General features: G+C 37.9%; 1 protein-coding gene across 1 annotated transcript; it reads left to right on the forward strand.

The window, feature by feature from the left end:
- Window positions 1-4026: 4026 nt before the first annotated feature.
- On the forward strand, window positions 4027-16004 carry LOC146810814 (uncharacterized). The gene is made up of 2 exons (XM_085614450.1): window positions 4027-4136; window positions 8517-16004. Exon 2 carries the CDS (start codon window positions 8560-8562, stop codon window positions 15022-15024), a length of 6465 nt encoding a protein of 2154 aa, XP_085470576.1. The 5' UTR covers window positions 4027-4136; window positions 8517-8559; the 3' UTR covers window positions 15025-16004.
- The last annotated feature ends 1307 nt before the right edge of the window (window positions 16005-17311 follow it).

A 17311-nucleotide genomic window follows, 5' to 3' on the forward strand; every position in this document is an offset into this window, starting at 1 on the left:
GCCCCCCCACCCAATATTAATAAGCCCCAGGGGGTGGCAGTCCCCGGGGCAGTGTGGGGGGGATTTTTTATTTTCTGCCGAAATTCGCGCTGGGTGCGCGAATCTCGCCGATTTTTTTTGTTGTTGTAAAAAAAAGGCTTTTTTGGGACCTGGGGGTCCTTGTGGGACCCCCTGAGCAGGCCTAGGGGGTCAGGGGGGTTTTACCCTGCCCCCTTTTTGCGTTTTTCACGTTTCTTTTGCTGATTTCTTGTGCCTCGGTTCTACCGAGGCACAAGATGGCTGCCAACACTTCCTGATTTGTAGTGTTGACAGCCAATTAGAATACAGCTCGTGCACGGCAGGGTGTGCTTAGGCTGCGCTTAGGGTACGCGGACCCTCCGAGGCCATAGATATATATGTGCTTTTAAATGTCATTTTCTCAGGAACTACTGAACGGATTTACACCATTTAAGCAAAAGGCACAAGGCTGAACTAAGGACTACCTCTTTGCCAAATTTGGTGTAATTCCATTCAGCAGTTCGGGCTGTAGCTGCAGCTAAAGGTCCTATGGGAAATTGCATGGAGAAAACACGTTTTGGGACCCACCCTTTTTTCTCAGCCCCCGCTTGACGAATCACCGTGAATCTTTCAGTATAGGAGCGGACTGGAGCTGGCCAAATGTTTTGAAAATTTCGCAAATATTCGTCAGTCGCGCCAAAGTTATTCCAAATAGAATGTTGCAGATTTCCTATGGAAAATAGGTCCTAACTATATCTACCTACTGACAACCGCCAGTAGGTAATATTTATATATATATTCACTTAAAAAACCATAGGTTTCACACATGTTATAGTTAGGTGGATATTTCACTCGTAAAAAACCAATGAAATTCCCCCGTTATAGTTAGTTCAGATAACTATAACTCACGCGCCCGCAATCCACTGCTCATGACGTCACATATTACATCACTCATGACATGGTCAGTGGCATCACTCATGACATCACTGATGACATCATCCTTGTGATAGAGTGGCGGTCGCGCGAGTTATAGTTATCTGAACTAACTATAACGGGGGAATTTCATTGTTTTTTTACGAGTGAAATATCCACCTAACTATAACATGTGTGAAACCTATGTTTTTTTAAGTGAATTTGCAAGGTTTTTTAAATGCTAATTCCTAACTATAACGTGTGTGAAACCTATGGTTTTTTCAGTGATTTTGTACGGTTTTTTAAATGCTAATTTATTTATGTATTATTTTTTTTTTATATATTTATTTTACAATAAACTACGTATTAAAATTATTATTATTTTTTTGGGGGTTTTCACCGTGCGCGCACGGTGCGCGCACCTCCGCGATTTAAAAAAAAAAAAAAAAATTCTGCCTTCGGGGTCCTTCAGGGACCCCCTGTCAAAGGCTAGGGGGTCAGGAACTCTCTACCCTGCCCCCTTTTCACGTTCGCCACCTTCCTTTTTCACTCTCGCACTGAAAACAAACAAAATGGCGGCCGACACTTCCTGATTTCGACCGATTCGAACGTTGACTAACATGTAACCACCAATCAGAATTACGCTTGCGCACGTTAGGGTGCTCGCACGGTGCGCGCACCCTGCGCACACCCTGCGCGCGTATAGATATTGATATGCTTTTAAATGCTATTTTCTCAGGAAATACTGAACAGATTTACACCAGACCTGCAAAAGGCACTTCCTTGACCTTATGGCTACCTCTCTGCCAAATTTCAAGTAATTCTGTACAGCCGTTCGGGCTGTAGCTGCGTCTAAATGTCCTATGGAAAAATGCATGGGGAAAACGCGTTTTGAGACCCCCCTTTTTTCTCGGCCCCCGCTTGACGAATCACCCGAGACTTTCAGGGTAGGAGCTGAACAGAGCGCCTCATTAGTTTTGAAAATTTCGCGAGGATTCGTCAACCGGCGCCAAAGTTATTCAAAATAGAATTTTGAGATTTCCTATGGAAACACGGTCCTAACTATAACTATCTACTGGCGACCGCCAGTAGATAATATATCTATATATATATATATATATATATATATATATATATATATATCTATCTATATCTATCTATATATATCTATATCTATCTATCTATCTATCTATCTATCTATCTATCTATCTATCTATCTATATATATTACCTACTGGCGGTCGCCAGTAGGTAGTTATAGTTAGGACCACGTTTCCATAGGAAAACCTCAACATTCTATTTTGAATAACTTTGGCGCCGGTCGACGAATCCTCGCGAATTTCTCAAAATAGGTGGGGCGCTACGCTCCGCTCCTACCCTGAAAGTCTCGGGGGGATCCGTCAAGCGGGGGCTGAGATAAAAGGGGGGTCCCAAAACGCGTTTTTCCCATGCATTTTTCCATAGGACCTTTAGACAGGGCTACAGCCCGAACGGCTGAACAGAATTACTAGAAATTTGGCAGAGAGGTAGTCCGTAGGTCAAGGAAGTGCCTTTTGTAGGTTTGGTGTAAATCAGTTCAGTTGATTTTGAGAAAATAGCCTTTAAATCAATATATATATCTGAGCCAGCTTACGGTACGCTTACCGTACGCTTACGGTAAGCGTACGGTGGCGTGCGCGAGCGCGATTCTGATTGGCTCTTAGATCTTAGTAAACATTCGAATCGGCCGAAACCAGGAAGCGGCGGCCGCCATTTTGTGTATTTCACTCTGAAAAAAAAGAGTGAAAACAAGGAAAGGGGGCAATGAGGAGAGTTACAGACCCCCTAACAATTGTAAGGGGGTCAAAGAAGGACAGAAAAGTACAAAAAAAACATTTATTGATTTTAAAAAAAATCACGGGGTACGCGTACGGTAAGCTCACGGTAAGCGTACGGTAAAAAAAATAAAAATAAATAAATGAAAATCAGATTTAAGAGTTTAGAAATTAGGGAGCTCTAAAAAGAGCTGTTGTGTTTATGGAGTCATTTTTTTAGTGGTACCTACAAGTAAGTACCGATGCAGAGTCTAAGGTTCAAGAGGAAGACTCTGTTCCCTTCATCATTGAAGTGCACACCATCTCCTCTATAAATGTCTTGCATGTCGTAACGCAAGTTGTTGTGGTAAATGGCACCCATACCATAGTCACGGAGGAAAGCAGAAACAGATTTGTTGACGTGCTTTCTTGCTTTGTCAATCTGTGGACAGAAATGATTGGACCAGTTCCATTTTTGCCTTTGGCATATGTTGGAAAACACAAAGGCAGTTTTAGGGAAAAGTGTAAACAGTTGTGCAAAGGTGTCCTTCATAAGCATTTCCAGACCTACCCCAGTCAAAGTGCCTAGGTCATTGCCACCACAGTGCACTATTATGAGGTCAGGGTGTTGGATTTGCATGAAGGATTTCACCAATGGCATCAATTGGTGCCACTTTAACCCTCTCTGACCAATCCATTTAATGTCTACATTTGGCAAAGCAAGGTCTCTCACCCTATCTGTTTTCTCTGCAAACTTTTCACTCCAGAAGACATAGCTGTGCCCTACAATCCACACTGTGAACATCTTCAAAGGAGAACTGGATGCACTCAGGAGGTGTCTTTCAGTAGAATGGCAATATGAAAAGAAAGACAGTTTGGAAATGGAGGCATACATATTTTTTACAAAACAAAAAGAACTGATTGGCTGTTTCATACCATTCTAGAAAAAAAACTAGGCTGTATGTGAAAATTAATAGAAGCATGTTTTGTATTGGTACAAAAAAATGTGTAACCAAAGAACAGTACTATGGATTTGCAGTTAGGTTTGAAAAGTCAAGCACTCTTGCTCTGTGGAATTGAAACATTGTGTGTCGAACTTCTGACCTAACTGCACACAGCAGTGTTCCATGAGCTGTTGCTATGGTAGCAGGCAGAAGTCAAGTTGGGGGAAGGGTACTAGGCAGAAGTCAAGTTGGGGGCAGGGTACTTTTGGAAAAGGGTTGGTTTTCAACCAATAGAAATGTGTCATTACATTTGAAAAAAAGGGGGAAGCACTGAGATTTGAAACTTACATGTATATGTGTGGAAAAATAGAGGGAAAGTTTGCCATTATCTGGTTCTGCTGAGAGGAGAGAGGTGTACAGAACAGAGATCCTGGCTCTGATAATCTGCTGTTTGAGTGACACATTTCTTTCACAACTAACTAATTTTAAAGGTGAGTTTACAGTTTGAGAGGGGATGTATGTGGTAACTTAAGAAATGAATAATAGAAATGGGAATTGTTTTTGTTGTAGTTACACATGGTGGATTCATAATGTGTCAGTCTGTAAAAGAGATTTTCACTTGGCCCGAAAAAAAAAGAGCAGTAAGTGTGCTTTCAAATTGGCAAAGAAATTTCGTTTTGGCACTAATGTGAAAACATGACTGTGTGTGCATAGAAGAATTATAGGCAGAAATGTATTGCGTCTTGCTCTGGTGATTTCACAGTTGCAGTAGATGGAAAAGAGGAGCGAATTTTTGGGGGAAGAAGCAGAGGTTTAGCACACACCCATGTGCTTGCCATGTATAGTCATGCACAGTAATTAGAAGCGAGTGGGGTTTTCAGGTTTAAGTCTGTAATGCAAATACATTCAGCATCACTAAGGCTGGTTGCCCCTGCTGGAGTGTAGGCAGTCACAGAGAATGCACACGGTGGTGGTCTGAAAAAAAAACAGCTTGGACATGTGCATTTAAATAAATTTAAAAAAAAAGGTTTCAGAATGTGTCAGTCTGTAAAAGTGATTTCAAAGTGTAAAAAGAGATTTTCACTTGGCCCGAAAAAAAAAGAGCAGTAAGTGTGCTTTCAAATTGGCAAAGAAATTTCGTTTTGGCACTAATGTGAAAACATGACTCTGTGTGCATAGAAGAATTATAGGCAGAAATGTATTGCGTCTTGCTCTGGTGATTTCACAGTTGCAGTAGATGGAAAAGAGGAGCGAATTTTTGGGGGAAGAAGCAGAGGTTTAGCACACACCCATGTGCTTGCCATGTATAGTCATGCACAGTAATTAGAAGCGAGTGGGGTTTTCAGGTTTAAGTCTGTAATGCAAATACATTCAGCATCACTAAGGCTGGTTGCCCCTGCTGGAGTGTAGGCAGTCACAGAGAATACACACGGTGGTGGTCTGAAAAAAAAACAGCTTGGACATGTGCATTTAAATAAATTTAAAAAAAAAGGTTTCAGAATGTGTCAGTCTGTAAAAGTGATTTCAAAGTGTAAAAAGAGATTTTCACTTGGCCCGAAAAAAAAAGAGCAGTAAGTGTGCTTTCAAATTGGCAAAGAAATTTCGTTTTGGCACTAATGTGAAAACATGACTCTGTGTGCATAGAAGAATTATAGGCAGAAATGTATTGCGTCTTGCTCTGGTGATTTCACAGTTGCAGTAGATGGAAAAGTGGAGCGAATTTTTGGGGGAAGAAGCAGAGGTTTAGCACACACCCATGTGCTTGCCATGTATAGTCATGCACAGTAATTAGAAGCGAGTGGGGTTTTCAGGTTTAAGTCTGTAATGCAAATACATTCAGCATCACTAAGGCTGGTTGCCCCTGCTGGAGTGTAGGCAGTCACAGAGAATACACACGGTGGTGGTCTGAAAAAAAAACAGCTTGGACATGTGCATTTAAATAAATTTAAAAAAAAGGTTTCAGAATGTGTCAGTCTGTAAAAGTGATTTCAAAGTGTAAAAAGAGATTTTCACTTGGCCCGAAAAAAAAAGAGCAGTAAGTGTGCTTTCAAATTGGCAAAGAAATTTCGTTTTGGCACTAATGTGAAAACATGACTCTGTGTGCATAGAAGAATTATAGGCAGAAATGTATTGCGTCTTGCTCTGGTGATTTCACAGTTGCAGTAGATGGAAAAGAGGAGCGAATTTTTGGGGGAAGAAGCAGAGGTTTAGCACACACCCATGTGCTTGCCATGTATAGTCATGCACAGTAATTAGAAGCGAGTGGGGTTTTCAGGTTTAAGTCTGTAATGCAAATACATTCAGCATCACTAAGGCTGGTTGCCCCTGCTGGAGTGTAGGCAGTCACAGAGAATACACACGGTGGTGGTCTGAAAAAAAAACAGCTTGGACATGTGCATTTAAATAAATTTAAAAAAAAGGTTTCAGAATGTGTCAGTCTGTAAAAGTGATTTCAAAGTGTAAAAAGAGATTTTCACTTGGCCCGAAAAAAAAAGAGCAGTAAGTGTGCTTTCAAATTGGCAAAGAAATTTCGTTTTGGCACTAATGTGAAAACATGACTCTGTGTGCATAGAAGAATTATAGGCAGAAATGTATTGCGTCTTGCTCTGGTGATTTCACAGTTGCAGTAGATGGAAAAGAGGAGCGAATTTTTGGGGGAAGAAGCAGAGGTTTAGCACACACCCATGTGCTTGCCATGTATAGTCATGCACAGTAATTAGAAGCGAGTGGGGTTTTCAGGTTTAAGTCTGTAATGCAAATACATTCAGCATCACTAAGGCTGGTTGCCCCTGCTGGAGTGTAGGCAGTCACAGAGAATACACACGGTGGTGGTCTGAAAAAAAAACAGCTTGGACATGTGCATTTAAATAAATTTAAAAAAAAAGGTTTCAGAATGTGTCAGTCTGTAAAAGTGATTTCAAATTGAAAAAAGAGATATACACTTGCCCCCGAAAAAAAAAGAGCAGTAAGTGTGCTTTCAAATTGGCAAAGAAATTTCGTTTTGGGACTAATGTGAAAACATGACTCTGTGTGCATAGAAGAATTATAGGCAGAAATGTATTGCGTCTTGCTCTGGTGATTTCACAGTTGCAGTAGATGGAAAAGAGGAGCGAATTTTTGGGGGAAGAAGCAGAGGTTTAGCACACACCCATGTGCTTGCCATGTATAGTCATGCACAGTAATTAGAAGCGAGTGGGGTTTTCAGGTTTAAGTCTGTAATGCAAATACATTCAGCATCACTAAGGCTGTTTGCCCCTGCTGGAGTGTAGGCAGTCACAGAGAATGCACACGGTGGTGGTCTGAAAAAAAAACTGCTTGGACATGTGCATTTAAATAAATTAAAAAAAAAGGTTTCAGAATGTGTCAGTCTGTAAAAGTGATTTCAAAGTGTAAAAAGAGATTTTCACTTGGCCCCGAAAAAAAAAGAGCAGTAAGTGTGCTTTCAAATTGGCAAAGAAATTTCGTTTTGGCACTAATGTGAAAACATGACTCTGTGTGCATAGAAGAATTATAGGCAGAAATGTATTGCGTCTTGCTCTGGTGATTTCACAGTTGCAGTAGATGGAAAAGAGGAGCGAATTTTTGGGGGAAGAAGCAGAGGTTTAGCACACACCCATGTGCTTGCCATGTATAGTCATGCACAGTAATTAGAAGCGAGTGGGGTTTTCAGGTTTAAGTCTGTAATGCAAATACATTCAGCATCACTAAGGCTGGTTGCCCCTGCTGGAGTGTAGGCAGTCACAGAGAATGCACACGGTGGTGGTCTGAAAAAAAAACTGCTTGGACATGTGCATTTAAATAAATTAAAAAAAAAGGTTTCAGAATGTGTCAGTCTGTAAAAGTGATTTCAAATTGAAAAAAGAGATATACACTTGCCCCCGAAAAAAAAAGAGCAGTAAGTGTGCTTTCAAATTGGCAAAGAAATTTCGTTTTGGCACTAATGTGAAAACATGACTCTGTGTGCATAGAAAAATTATAGGCAGAAATGTATTGCGTCTTGCTCTGGTGATTTCACAGTTGCAGTAGATGGAAAAGAGGAGCGAATTTTTGGGGGAAGAAGCAGAGGTTTAGCACACACCCATGTGCTTGCCATGTATAGTCATGCACAGTAATTAGAAGCGAGTGGGGTTTTCAGGTTTAAGTCTGTAATGCAAATACATTCAGCATCACTAAGGCTGGTTGCCCCTGCTGGAGTGTAGGCAGTCACAGAGAATACACACGGTGGTGGTCTGAAAAAAAAACAGCTTGGACATGTGCATTTAAATAAATTTAAAAAAAAAGGTTTCAGAATGTGTCAGTCTGTAAAAGTGATTTCAAAGTGTAAAAAGAGATTTTCACTTGGCCCCGAAAAAAAAAGAGCAGTAAGTGTGCTTTCAAATTGGCAAAGAAATTTCGTTTTGGCACTAATGTGAAAACATGACTCTGTGTGCATAGAAGAATTATAGGCAGAAATGTATTGCGTCTTGCTCTGGTGATTTCACAGTTGCAGTAGATGGAAAAGAGGAGCGAATTTTTGGGGGAAGAAGCAGAGGTTTAGCACACACCCATGTGCTTGCCATGTATAGTCATGCACAGTAATTAGAAGCGAGTGGGGTTTTCAGGTTTAAGTCTGTAATGCAAATACATTCAGCATCACTAAGGCTGGTTGCCCCTGCTGGAGTGTAGGCAGTCACAGAGAATGCACACGGTGGTGGTCTGAAAAAAAAACAGCTTGGTTTCATAATGTGACAGTTTGTTATACAGATTTTCACTTGCCCAAAAAAAAAGAGGAGTTTGTGTGCATTCAAATTGGCAAAGAAATTTCGTTTTGTGACTATTGTGAAAAGAAATGTAGTAATATATTTAAATTCAATAAAGAATTTTTTTTTTAGTTTTTTTGCAGGTATTGCTGAAGAACAGTGAACAAAATTTAAGATGCCTACAAAATCTCGAGTTCAAAAAACGCTAAAAAAAAAACTATATTTGAGGACAACTGGAGGACCAAAGTTAGTAGAAGATGCTGATGTTGGGAAAAAGAAAAAATCTTCTGGTAAGCAAAAAAGACAATTCCTAAACAAAATATTGAAAACAAACAAAAATGTACAAAATGTCTGTTCTCGGAAAAATGTAACAAAACCTACAGAACAGCAAAAAATTGAGGATTTAGTTAATGCAAATATACCTTCTGCAATTGAAAAGTTTAACATAAACAGAAAAACAGCATTTAAAGAGATACGTAGAAAAATGTTTCAGAGAAGAGTTATGTCCAATTTGATAAAGGATATAAAGAAATATAAGCAAAAGGCTAAATATTATAAGAGAAAAAAAGAAATTGAAGCCATTGCAGCAAAGGCATTAGAATTAAAAAGGAAACTATTCATATTAATTTTGAATAGGATGCGTACATTAGATAAAATGGTTAATGTACTGAAATCACAAAGCAAAAGCAAAAGAGTAGTGAACAGAACAAATTTTTGTAAAGTGTTTTTAGGAAAGTGGATGCATAGCTCAAGTAGTGAACCTTTTTTTAATGAAGAGAGCTATTTTCAAAGTAATAGTTTGCTGCATGCAGTTGACACCAGAGGTCGTTCATACGAAGTAAAAAATGGTTGCATAATGGAGAAGGAGATAATGGTTCCAAGAGATGAGGTACAAGTGATGGCAGATGAGGCAATGGGGAGACGTCCTAAAGCCCCAGTGTACACTTGGAATTGTAGTAGTATTTGCACTGTGCGTCAGGAATCTATTGACAGATTTCGAGAGTTTCTAAGAGAATATAGTAAAAAAAGTGTAAAACAAAAGATTAAGGTGCTTCAAAGTCTGGATCCATGCAGAGTGAGAGAGAATACTGGTTTGCAGGGTCATTCTCTTGCTTGTCTATCTAGAAAAGTGTGCAATAGTGTTTTCCATCATTTTAGGATGCTGGCTGTTCATCATACTGAAATGAGAAAGTTTGTGAGACGGTTGTATTTTGCCAAAAGTCCAGCAATAAAGTTAAATGAATTGAATAGGGCTCTGTTCCGAGGAACGGTATCAGATGTAGAGAAGGTTGTTGATGAAATTCAGTTTTGTTACTTTGGTCCTGAACAAAACAGTGCAGAGAAGGACACAGTAAATGAGGCAGAAGTGGAAGAGAATGTAGAACCTTGTGTAAGTAAGACATTTAATGATCACATAACAAAATTTGCAATAGTCTCTAATGAAAGACCAAATGTTACTTGTATTTGTTGCCGCAGAACTCATTATAGAAAACAAACTAGGAATGTTGATCTCTACAGAAAGAGTGAAAATGAAGATAATTATAAGTGGATGGATTTTGCAACATATATATTTCTTGAAAATTGTTTTGAATTGGGTGAAGATCAGCGTATTTGTAAATACTGCTACAACAAGTTAGAGGAAAATAGAATGCCGACCAGAGCTGTACATAATAATTTAGAATTGGATGCTATTCCTGCTGAACTTTCTGAATTAAATACATATGAGTCTATACTCATTCAATGTGTTCATCCGTTCCAGACCATAGTACGTATGGAGCCCAAAACTGGTAAATTACCTCCTTCAGATTTAGTGAGAGGTTTAAAAGGTAGAGTGGTGTATTTGCCCTTGGATTTGAAAAAAAATATGGAAACTATTGATGCGGATACTTTGGAAACTGAACCATTAATTATTCTGGTTAATGGTGTACCTACAAAGAATAAGAAGATTTGGCAGGAGCTGGTAGATGTGCGGAAAGTACAAAGAGCAAATTTGTATTTGAAAAAAAATAACAAATGGTATGAATCAATTTATATAGTAGAAGAAGAAGAAGAAGAAGATTTACAAGGAGATACAGAAACACCAAGTGGACAAATTGAAAAAGTGGACAAGTCAAAGGAAGAAGAAATTTATGAACATTTTAGCATACATCCTCTCCATTCGAAAGAAGTTATGGGAGACAATATTGATCTCTTTCAGATGAAGAAAGCAAAAGGAAATCCCGTGAGTGTATGGGAGGAGAGCTTGGAAGCTCGATGTTTTCCCCAGCTGTTTCCTAAAGGAAAAGGAGGACGATACGATGAACGTCCGGAACAGATTCCAGCTTCTGAGTATCGGACTACAAGACTATATGCTGAAGATCCCAGATTTCGACAAAGTATCCCTTATTTGTTCCATCTTTTATTTGAAAGCGACTTGTCTGCACTGTCTTATGCAGTAAATCACATTTTAAAAAGTGGAGTACATTTACAAAATGTGTCTGCTAAGGATTTTATGGAGAAAGTGCAGCACCGAGATGATCATTTGGAAACACAACTGATCAATCTGATGGCTTGTCAGCGTGGGACAAATGAATATTGGTACCGACGCCATGGTGAACTAAAATGCATGTTACGCAATTTAGGAACACCAACATGGTTCCTTACCCTAAGCTGCGCCGAGTACGCTTGGGATGATTTACTGGATTTTCTACGAGAGGCCAATTCAAACATTGAAAACATCGAATACAAGACAGCAGGAGAACTGTGCTCATTGGATCCGGTTAATGTTTGCAGATATTTCAATCATAGATTTGAGGCTATGATGTCCTTCATCTGCAATAAAAAAAATCCACCCCTTGGAGAAGTAGTGGATTTCTTTTGGAGAAAAGAGTACCAGGCAAGAGGTGCTCCTCATATTCATATGCTGCTGTGGATCAAGGATGCCCCAAAGTTTGGAACAGATACTGATGAAGCAGTGTTATCTTACATTGAAGAATATGCAACATGTGCTATACCTAAAAGCACAGAAGAGTACAAGTTAAAGGAGCAAGTTCTACGTTTCCAAAGTCATCGGTGTGGAAAATACTGTCGACGGAAATACAAGAGCAAAGAAAAATACTACACTAAATGTCGATTTGGATTTCCTAGACCTGTTCTTACAAATGGAAGAGTCAACAGTTTTATGTCAGCTGTGAGACATACTATCACAAGAAAATCACCTAAGAATACCTACAACCTTAAAAGAAAAGAAGAATCAAAAAATATAAATGACTACAACCCAGTCATTTTATCCATGTGGAACGCTAACATGGATATACAGTATGTTGCTGACAATTCCATTGCTGTTGCTCGATATGTAACGTCTTACATTACGAAATCAGAAAAAACAGAATTGAAGGAAATGTGGGAAGAGATTTCTCACGAGAAGACTGTCAGTAAGAAGCTGTACAGTTTCAGTTTGAAGATGTTATCGCATCGAGAAATTGGATCCTACGAATGTTCAGATAGATTATCTTCTGCAAGTCTCTACTCGAAGTCAAGAAGAATAATTTGGGCAAGTTTAGGCCTTGCAGCAATGAGAAATCGGGTACTGAAATCTGTTGGAGAAATTGAATATTTGGCACAGTTCGAACCTGAAAGTACAGATATATTGAAAACAAACATGTTGGACACATATTATCCCAAGAGAAGTCATCATCTGGAGAACATGTGTCTCTATGAAGTGCTGCAGAACTACATTTATTCACGGAAAGCTGCAGAAGACATCAATAATGGAAAATATAAAGTCGTTGGTGAAGAAGGATGTTTGGTGAAGCAAACCAAAGGAAGTTTGATAAATCACCGGAAGCTGAGTTGCGACACTACCGACAAGAAAGAATTTTACTACTTGGCTCTTTTACAGTTGTTTAAACCATGGCGTTCAGAGGATGAACTACTGGGAGAATTCCAGAGCTATGAAGATTCTTTTAATGCTTGCAAAGACAGCATACAATGCAGTACATTCTCAACTTATCTGCAAATGTTAAATGAAGAAATTGAACAGGAAACTACAATTGCAGCAGAAATTGCTAGAGACAGTTCTCAGGACAGCCAAAGTTCAGGAACATACAGTCAAGATCCCCTAGGACAACCAATCGTTGAAAATGAAGCATCAATAGCCATGAATGAAGTGGAAACGGCTATGAATCAAGCTCAAGAAGAATTTATAGACTTAGAAAATTTGGAAAGACAACTGAATCAAGAGCAGCAACAAATTTATGAAGAGATCAAAAACAAAATTGAACACGGATTTCTACATGAAAAAAAAGAGTGCTCATGCACATCATTTCATCCAATCAGGATGTATGTAAGCGGACAAGCTGGCACTGGAAAAAGTTTCCTAATTAAAGTCATCAGAAGCTACCTAAAGCAAAAAACAGATTCTACTTTGTCTTGTGTGGTTACTGCTCCAACTGGGTTAGCAGCATATAACATAAAAGGAATCACCTTACATCGTTTGCTAATGTTACCAGTGGAGCATGAGAACAAAATACAATTCAACAAGCTAACTGGAGAAGCATGCTTGGAAGTTTCAAGAGTATTGAAGAAGATGCAAGTTCTCATTATTGATGAGGTGAGCATGGTATCAAACTTAATGCTTGCCTTTGTGCATTTAAGAATGCAGCAAATTTTGAAGACAGACTATGACGTGTTATTTGGTGGAAAACACGTCATCGTTTTTGGGGATCTTTTGCAACTTACTCCGGTTAAAGGACAACCAGTGTTTAATACTGTGACACATGAAGACACGAAGAAGTCATTGGGAAGCATCGGTAATACAAATATTTGGTCCTTCTTTGAGTACAAGGAACTTACAACTAATATGAGGCAAGCAAACGATGAAGAATATGGAAGTATTCTGAAAGATATCAGGATTGGACTACTCACAGAAGCTGGCAAAAAAGCATTACAGACTCGGCTGCTACATAATTTATTTCCAAAGGAAGAAATAGTTGCAGAGAAGATATACAAGAACATTGCAGAAAACAAAAGTGTCATCTGCTTAATGCCAACTCTACGTGAATGCTCAATATTCAATGAGGAGCTTTTGAAATTGGAAAAGGAAGAGATCATGAAATTGGAAGCAGTGGACAAAATTGAGGATGGAAGAATTACTGTCACAGTAACAGGCAAACTGAAAAATAAATTGGACTCACTAGAGAAGAACATCTCCAAAACAGCAGGATTAGAAAAAAATCTATATGTTTGCATGAACTGTAGAGTGTTTTTAAGGAGAAATTTGGATGTTGAAAAAGGCTTAGTAAATGGAGCGATGGGAAGAGTTGTGGGTTTTATTAATTATCAGAAAAAAGATGGAATTGAATGGTTAAAAATAAAATTTGATCAGATAGAGGAAGTTAAAGACATTTGTCGTTGTTCAGTTCGTTTCATGCTTGTGAAAGACTTATATGTACGTAGGAAGCAGTTTCCGTTTTCTCTAGCATATGCTGTAACTATTCACAAGTCTCAAGGATTGACTGTAGATTGTGCATTTGTGAACATTGGATCTAGTGTGTTCAAAGAAGGTATGGCATATGTTGCTTTGTCACGAGTCAAAACATTATCAGGTTTATTCATGATAGACTTCGATGACTCAAAAGTTAGTGCTGATACAAACTGTGTAAAGGAGTATAATAGATTAAGAAGAAGCTATGCTCCTCATTTAGGTCAGTATCCTGTGTTGGAGAAACGTGTAGTTTCTCGTAAAAGGAGAAATGAGAATATCTGTAATGAAGATGTAGAGAAGAGGAAAAAAAAGAGGAGTGATGTAATTGCAAGCAAAAAGAATAAGGAAAATGAAGAACAGGTTGTAGGATGTCATTTTGAAAATAGCTCTGGTGTCAACTGCTACGCAAATGTAGTGCTGAATGTTGCTTTTTATCTGGAAAGTTTGCAAGAGCAGATAATAATAAATCAGGGAAAAAGATTCTGTTCAGAGCTCAGTCTCCTTTTTCAAAAGCTGAGTAAAGATAAAACTCAAATAGAAAGTGCTACTGATATTAGAAAACTTTTAGATGTATGTTCAGGACGAACACAGTTTTCTCAAAATGAACAGCAAGATGCTCACGAATTTTTGATGTATTTTCTTCAGGTAGTGGAAGAAGAAGGAGTTCCCATTGACATTTTTTTTGGTCTCTCTTATAAATGGGAACATAGTTGTGATAATTGTTATAATATAAGTGGTTCTATTGTTGATAATGAAAGGTTTATTTATTTGACATTGCCAGAGAGTAAAACAGTCACTTTTGCAAACTTAGTTAAAGATGCTAATCATAGCATGAAATGTGGTGAGTGTAATTCTGACATGTTATCAACATTAATTTTAAGGGAATACGGACAGTATGTAATTTTAATGATGCAACGATGTAGAGCTGATGGATCAAAATTGGATACTTTAATAAAGAAGTTTACAGGACAGCAATTATCAATTTCAGGAAAAACTTTTGTAACTGTTGCAATAATTTTCCATGATGGACCTACTGTTACTTCTGGACATTACACAGTTTATCTAAAATGTGAAAAAGGATGGACACTGTGTAATGATTCCCAATTGATTTTCAAACAACGTTTGCCTTTTGATTTAGCAAATTCCTATCTAATCTTCCTGAAACCTAAATTTTAGAGAGACTTGGCAAGATCTGGACAAAATAATTTTACCATTTTACAGGATTACCATTGCAATTTTGTAGAAAAAAGATTTTTAAAATTATCATTTGGCCTAAAGGAAAGATAACCAATTGTAATGTGGACTTTTTAAATTTTTAATGCAATTTTGAAAAACCAATAATTTAGAGATTATCGGTAACTTCTGCACATTTTAAATTTTGGAATGTTATTGGACTGCCACTGGAAATTTTTTCAAAAATAATTTCAAAAATTACTATTTGGCCATGTGGAAAAGTAAGCAATTCTATTGTGGACTAAATAAATTATTCGAAAAATTTTCGTGAACCAAAATGTTACAGAGAATCGGTGAGATCTGGACAGATTAAACTTTAGAATTTTAATGGTTTTCCCTTGGAAATTTATTCCAGGGAAAGAATAAAAAATACTATTTGGCCTAAAGGAAATAAAATCAGATGTATTTTGGAGTTATTTGAGATATATTATTGTGAATGTACTTCTGAAACAAAAATATCAGACGGTATTTTAAAGAAAAAAGTATTGTTTTTAGATGACATTTTTTAAGAATAATATGCATTTCTGTAATGATAAGTTTAAGTGAGAAGAGATTCTGGGCTTTTTTAATACAATCTTTGAGATTGTTATTTTTTTTTGCCCGCTGTAAAATGATGAATGCAATTGCTTTCACAATTTATAGTGAAATGCAATATATTCTGAAAACAGCAAAAATAAGGCAAAAATATTTTTTGGGAAAAAATGTAAATATGTGTACTGTATTATAAAATGTTTTAAAAATATTAATACTTTTTTCTTTTTTTTCAGATCGATATAGAAAATTTTCGTAAACTACAACCATTTTAAAAACTATTTTTTAAAAAAACAAATGAATAAATATTTTTTTCAGTGAGTATGGTAAGTCAATAGTAATAATTGTAGTCTTTCAAGGACCTTGTAATGTGAAAAATGATTTTTAGTGTTTTTTTTAAAAAATAAAAAAAAGGTACGCTTACCGTACGCGTACGGTAAAAAAAAAAAGTTTTTTAAAAAAAATGTAAAAAAAAGATGAAAGATAAGGTTGGCTCTTAAAAGAACCGTTGTGTTCATGCAGGGACAGAGGAAAGGAACCATGGGAAAATCATTCAAAGCTACAAATGTGCTGATCTATTTTGTTATTCACTAGGGAAACACTGGTCTCCCTATAACAAATTAGAGCTTTACAAAATGTGCAATGAATATCAACCTTCCGAAATCGAGGGTTCATTTCCAGAGGGCCAGCAAAAGGAGATTCTCCCCCCACAGATGAAGGGCTCACCTGAGCTGCAGAAGAAGGAGTAAGCTCTGCAGGTGATGGTCCAGGCTGAGCTGCTGTGGATGTACTGGCTCGTCTTTCTGAAGAGTTACCTCCAAAAAGTTGAGCATGTGTCCTTTTGTGTACATCCTTGAGGTGCCTCATCATGGTGTGATTCCCAAAGGAATACTTCCTGTCAGGATTACCTCTAGAAAGTACACGCTGACACAGCTTGCAAGTAACTAAGGGTGCATTCACCTTTTGCTGGCCTTCTGGAAAAGTAAAATAATCCCAAACATAAGAAGGTTTTACTTTCCTCGCTCTCTGCCTCAAGACAGTGCTGCTGGTGCTAGCCTCACTCTCAGAAGAGCTCTGCTGTTCTGCCATCGTATCCCAAAGACAAACCAGCTCCTTCTCCCAAGGGATCACAAGCAGAAATGAGGGGAATGGGTGTGGTGTAGGAGAGTTCTAGAACTGAAAGTAGTTTCAACCAATCAAAAGTTGTGTTTCAAGATCACATGACCTACCGTACGCTTACGGTACGCTTACGGTGCGCTTACGGCAAAAAGTACGCGTTCGCGTAAAAAAGACACGCGCTTGCGCACATGCGCATAACAGTCATTTCCCGGCACTTCCGCGTAACGTGCGCGTGTTGCGTAAGCGCGCACGCGTCCCACGCGCAGTACGCGCGGCTACGCAAAGTGCGTAACTATACGCAAGCAGCGTAGATAGATTACGGACGTTGCGTAAACCGTACGCTTACCGTGAGCTTACGGTACACGTACTATAAAAAAAAAAAAAAAAAAATCTGGAAATAAATTTTACATGTTTATTTTAAAAAATATATATAAAAAAAATATTTAAGGATTTTAAAAATTAAAGCATAGTCTTTATAAAAGATAAGAAAATTAAAATAAAAATATGTTTGAAAAAAATGAAGAATATAAAAAAAAAATAGCATTTAAAAAACCTTGCAAATTCACTGAAAAAACCATGG

This window comes from Triturus cristatus, chromosome 7 (genome assembly GCF_964204655.1).
Source record: "Triturus cristatus chromosome 7, aTriCri1.1, whole genome shotgun sequence".
In the NCBI taxonomy this organism is placed as follows: Eukaryota; Metazoa; Chordata; class Amphibia; order Caudata; family Salamandridae; genus Triturus; species Triturus cristatus.